This window comes from Sinocyclocheilus anshuiensis, unplaced genomic scaffold (genome assembly GCF_001515605.1).
Source record: "Sinocyclocheilus anshuiensis isolate Anshui unplaced genomic scaffold, SAMN03320099.WGS_v1.1 scaffold3951, whole genome shotgun sequence".
Classification (NCBI taxonomy): Eukaryota; Metazoa; Chordata; class Actinopteri; order Cypriniformes; family Cyprinidae; genus Sinocyclocheilus; species Sinocyclocheilus anshuiensis.
In genome coordinates, this window is record NW_015556248.1 from 38,589 (window position 1) to 43,644 (window position 5,056).

The following is a 5,056-nucleotide window of genomic DNA, read 5'->3' on the forward strand; positions in this document are numbered from 1 at the left end:
TAACGTAAACTTGTGTGTGAATGAGAACTTAGTTTAGTACTCACATGCTGTGACAGCCTCTTTCTGTGCGTGTGCTTCGGATGTGTGCGCTCAGAAAACCTTATATCTGAAGTTTAAACTCATATGGTTTAAAACGCATGATTTCAGCGCGATAAACATGATAATCATAACAAAAACAGCTGTTTTTAGCAGGTATGAGCTGTAATGGCTCAGCTCTATTCTGGAAAAGGGGGCGGGGAGCAGCAGCTCATTTGTATTTAAAGACACAGGCCCAAAAAACAGTGTGTTTCTGCTTCCACTCAAAATAGGCATTTTCAAAATGATATAATAAATTATCTGTGGAGTATTTTGAGCTGAAACTTCACAGACACATTCTGGGGGCACCAGAGACTTATATTACATATTGTGAAAAGGGGCATAATATGTCACCTTTAATGTCAAAAATCATTAGGATATTAAGTAAAGATCATGTTCCATGAAGATATTTTGTACATTTCCTACCGTAAAAATATCAAAACTTCATTTTTGATTAGTAATATGCATTGCTAAGGACTTAATTTGGACAACTTTAAAGATGATTGTCTCAATATTTAGATTTTTTTGCACCCTCAGATTCCAGATTTTCAAATAGTTGTATCTCAGCCAAATATTCCTAACAAACCACACATCAATGTAAAGCTTATTTATTCAGCTTTCAGATGATGTATAAATCTCAATTTCAAAAAATTGACCCGTATGACTGGTTTTGTGGTCCAGGGTCACATTTAAGAATGAATGGTGCCGATGAGCTGCTCTTCCTCACTCGTAGTCATCGATGACGTAATCACTGTGGGAATTTACTTTGTGGTTTTGTGGTCCCGTGTTCCAGTGATCTGAAATTACCTTGTTTCTTGCCCGGACTTGTTTTGCAGCTCTTCCATTCTGTAAGCGTCTTACTCTCAAAATAAACTCACAATGACGTCACACAAGCTTTTCAGCCCACCAGCACAGTGTTAAGATGTATTAGCTTGTATATATTTCCAGTTTTCCCCATGAATAAGTGATAATTTCTCTTTTTTTTTTTTCACACAGACCCAGATACTCAAAACCCAAGCAAGAAAGGATGTGGTGGACAGTCTGTCCTGCGAGCATAAGGACGTGTGCTTGGTTTCAAAAGTCTCATCGGTGCAAAATGAGCACAGTTTTACCCATCAAAACACCATCTTCAATAAAGAGATCACTCGGGTATGATCTCTGTACTCTGTCAATGAAAATCAAGAGAGATTGCTTTAAAAGAATAGTTCACTGAACTGAATACAAAATGAAACCATTCAGCAGCACCATTTTATATGTTATTCATTTGGATTTTATGCATTTGGCAGATGATTTTATTGCATTCAATTCATGCAAGGCGTTTGCTTAAAACAAGAAAAAAACAATATGCCAACATGCTCAGTGTCACAAATTTCACTTTTTGGATTTGAGACATATATAATACAATAATATATAATACATAATATAATATATAATACAATAAATGTATTTAAATTTATTGAAACCATTATTTAAAAAAAAAATAAAAAAAAAAAATAATAATATATATATATATATATCATTATATATATATATCATTATATTTATTGTTAATTTGCTTATGCATTTTGCAGATTATTTTATTTAAAAAATTGTGAATTTTTTTATTTATTAAATATTGTGTTTCTGGATAAAGGAAATTATTTTTTCATAAGTCCATTAAGGTATATATTTTTTTTTACATTGTAATGGTTTATTTTAACAATAACCAATATTGCACAAATATTTTAAATCAGCTTGAATTTGTAATTAAGTAGTGCAAATTATACTAACGTGATATTAAATAGAATTTAAATAGAATTTGTAATAATATAAAACAATGTACACTATAATAAAATATATTTAAAATACAATTTAAATAACATATCATTACTTTCTGTAACATTTTACAAAAATGAATATTGAAGGCAAAATGGTGTGAAAATTTATTTTTGCATAAAGAAATGAAGACTTTTTTAAAGCCCATGAAGAGATTTTTTTTACATTAACAATTTATTTTAACAATACAAAATACTGAAATAATTATTTTAAATAAACATAAATTAGTAATTAAGTAGTGCAAATTATACTAACAATTTAAATATAATTTTAATAATATAAATACATTATATATTTATTTATTTATAAATCATCATTGGAGGGAAAATTATGTGAAAATGCAAAGACAAAAAGCTTGCTTCATTTTCTTTATGCAAAATTTCTTATTTAATTATTCTTGATTTTGGGCGAAATCAATCCTGGAAATGTTCGTTCAATCATCATTCATTTTGCTTCAACTTCACAGCTGAAATTCAGTCTTTGTTTTAATATTTGGAAACAGCATTGCCTTTGTGGACCTTTGTGGATAGATGGACCTGTTGGTCACTTTAGATTTTTTCCAGCTAAACTGAATCGGTTGAGTGGTTGCATTGCATCACTAATGTGGAAAATTACACTTGCAGTTTACAGACAAAAAAGCAGTGTAGATAAAGGTGGAAACTGGCCCTTCTGACCCCGTTCAAGCCCCTCTGTTTCTTTTCTTTCGCTCTTTTTGTCTGAAGTTGGAGAGCGGGCAGCACAGGGGAGTGGGAGGGAAGGGAACAGCCACAAGAGGAGCAATTATTTTGGGATGAGATCATTGTTTGGCCCTGTCTATTCACGCCTCTGGCCTTCTGAGACTAAACCGAGCCGCTTGAGTGCTTGCGTTATCTCATCGCCACACTTGCTCTGACATACAAGGACATTTTTCGGGGATATTTGCTTCGGGACGCAGCTGCTGCTCTCAGAAGCCCGTGTGACCCGTGAGATTTACTAAGCTGAAGTGAAGTGGGAGGCGCAGTGTTTTAGATGACAGACGAGCGTCAGGAACAGTAACACGTCGTTAATGTTAATAGGCTGTAGAAACGCTGCTATTCGTTTAGGAAATGGCCTTTGGATGAATATTCGTGTTGGGCAAAGCCTCTAACTCTTATGGGCGATTCGGTTGACTGATAGCACTGATGAATCTGTGTTAGTGTAGCATTATAGAGTCAAGGATGTGGAAATTGGCCTGCACTTCAGAAAGGTGAATTAAAGTCAACACATCCTCCAGCGCTCTTTAGGATTGCCCCAGAAAACCCTTTTGGGATTCATATAAAAATGGGTTGATTCTATAATTTTGATAATTAAAAGAAATTAGATGTTTTTTTGTTGTTTTTTTAGAAAATGTTAGCGTTTGCCTGTTCAAAAGATTTTTTTATTAATACATTTATTCAGCAAGACTGCATTAAATTTATCAAAAGTGACAGTAAAGACATTTATAATGTTGCAAAAGATTTCTATTCCACATGATTTCTGAAGGATAATGTGACTGAAGACTGGAGTAATGATGCTATTTGCTTCGGGACGCAGCTGCTGCTCTCAGAAGCCCGTGTGACCCGTGAGATTTACTAAGCTGAAGTGAAGTGGGAGGCGCAGTGTTTTAGATGACAGACGAGCGTCAGGAACAGTAACACGTCGTTAATGTTAATAGGCTGTAGAAACGCTGCTATTCGTTTAGGAAATGGCCTTTGGATGAATATTCGTGTTGGGCAAAGCCTCTAACTCTTATGGGCGATTCGGTTGACTGATAGCACTGATGAATCTGTGTTAGTGTAGCATTATAGAGTCAAGGATGTGGAAATTGGCCTGCACTTCAGAAAGGTGAATTAAAGTCAACACATCCTCCAGCGCTCTTTAGGATTGCCCCAGAAAACCCTTTTGGGATTCATATAAAAATGGGTTGATTCTATAATTTTGATAATTAAAAGAAATTAGATGTTTTTTTGTTGTTTTTTTAGAAAATGTTAGCGTTTGCCTGTTCAAAAGATTTTTTTATTAATACATTTATTCAGCAAGACTGCATTAAATTTATCAAAAGTGACAGTAAAGACATTTATAATGTTGCAAAAGATTTCTATTCCACATGATTTCTGAAGGATAATGTGACTGAAGACTGGAGTAATGATGCTTTAAATTCAGCTTTGATCACAAGAATAAATTACATTTTAAAATATATTCAAATAGAAAACAGTTATTTTAAATGGTAATAATATTTTACATTTTTACTGATTTTACTGCATTTTTTATCAAATAAATACAGACTTGGTGAGCAGAAGAGACTTATTTCAAAAACATTTAAAAAAAAATCTTACTGACCCCAAACCTTTGAATGCTGGTGTAAGTCTGTGGGATTTTTTTCACCTGTTTTCAGGTGAAATCGTGTTTCTGATTAGTAATCAAACCATATATGTCTCATCAACAAGACACGTACTAACCTCCGGTATGAGGAAGAGTTTTCACTTTAAATGGAACATTTAAACAATTAAATAACCTGTTAGATATCAGTTTCACAGTACAGTTTCTGCTAATTTACTCAAAGAAGGAAGCTGGAAAACTAGCTATTGTTTTAAAGGGAAGCGGAAGAAACAAAGTGTGAAGTCATGGGTTTCTCGTCACGGTGGGGTAGAAATGAGACGATAGAGTTGTTTACACAGGCTGCAAATATTGAAATACCTTTGAGCCTGTGGGAAGCCATTAAAAACAATGGCTGCTCTTTTATTAGAAATGACATCATATAATTTTTTATCTGCACTGTGAGATCTTGCCAAACATCGTGGCGGGTTTGTTTTTCTTGTCCACTTGTGATGTGTATCTCCTGTGTGTTTTTGATGAGAGAAAGATTTGGATTTATACTGAAACTCTGAGACCATGATGAAAATGATATGATCAATAAGTCATGGTAGAATATGTATTTTCATGACTTTAAAGTGGTCATATGATGCTGCTAAAAATAACATTATTTTGTGTATTTGGTGTAATGAAACGTGTTTATGCGGTTTAAGGTTAAAAAAACACATTATTTTCCACATACTGTACATTATTGTTTTTCCTCTATGCCCCGCCTTTCTGAAACGCTTCGATTTTTACAAAGCTCGTCGGTCTGAAAAGCGAGATGTGCTGTGATTGGCCAGCTATCCAGTGCGTT

At 33.8% G+C, this 5,056-nt stretch overlaps 1 protein-coding gene across 1 annotated transcript in view; it reads left to right on the plus strand.

Annotated features, from left to right (window-relative positions):
- Positions 1-5,056, plus strand: part of LOC107676301 (uncharacterized) — a 64,150-nt gene that overhangs the window by 9,572 nt on the left and 49,522 nt on the right. The window contains exon 3 of the mRNA XM_016470833.1: positions 1,072-1,224. Within this exon, the coding sequence (XP_016326319.1) occupies positions 1,072-1,224 (153 nt within the window). The remainder of the gene's footprint in view (positions 1-1,071; positions 1,225-5,056) is intronic.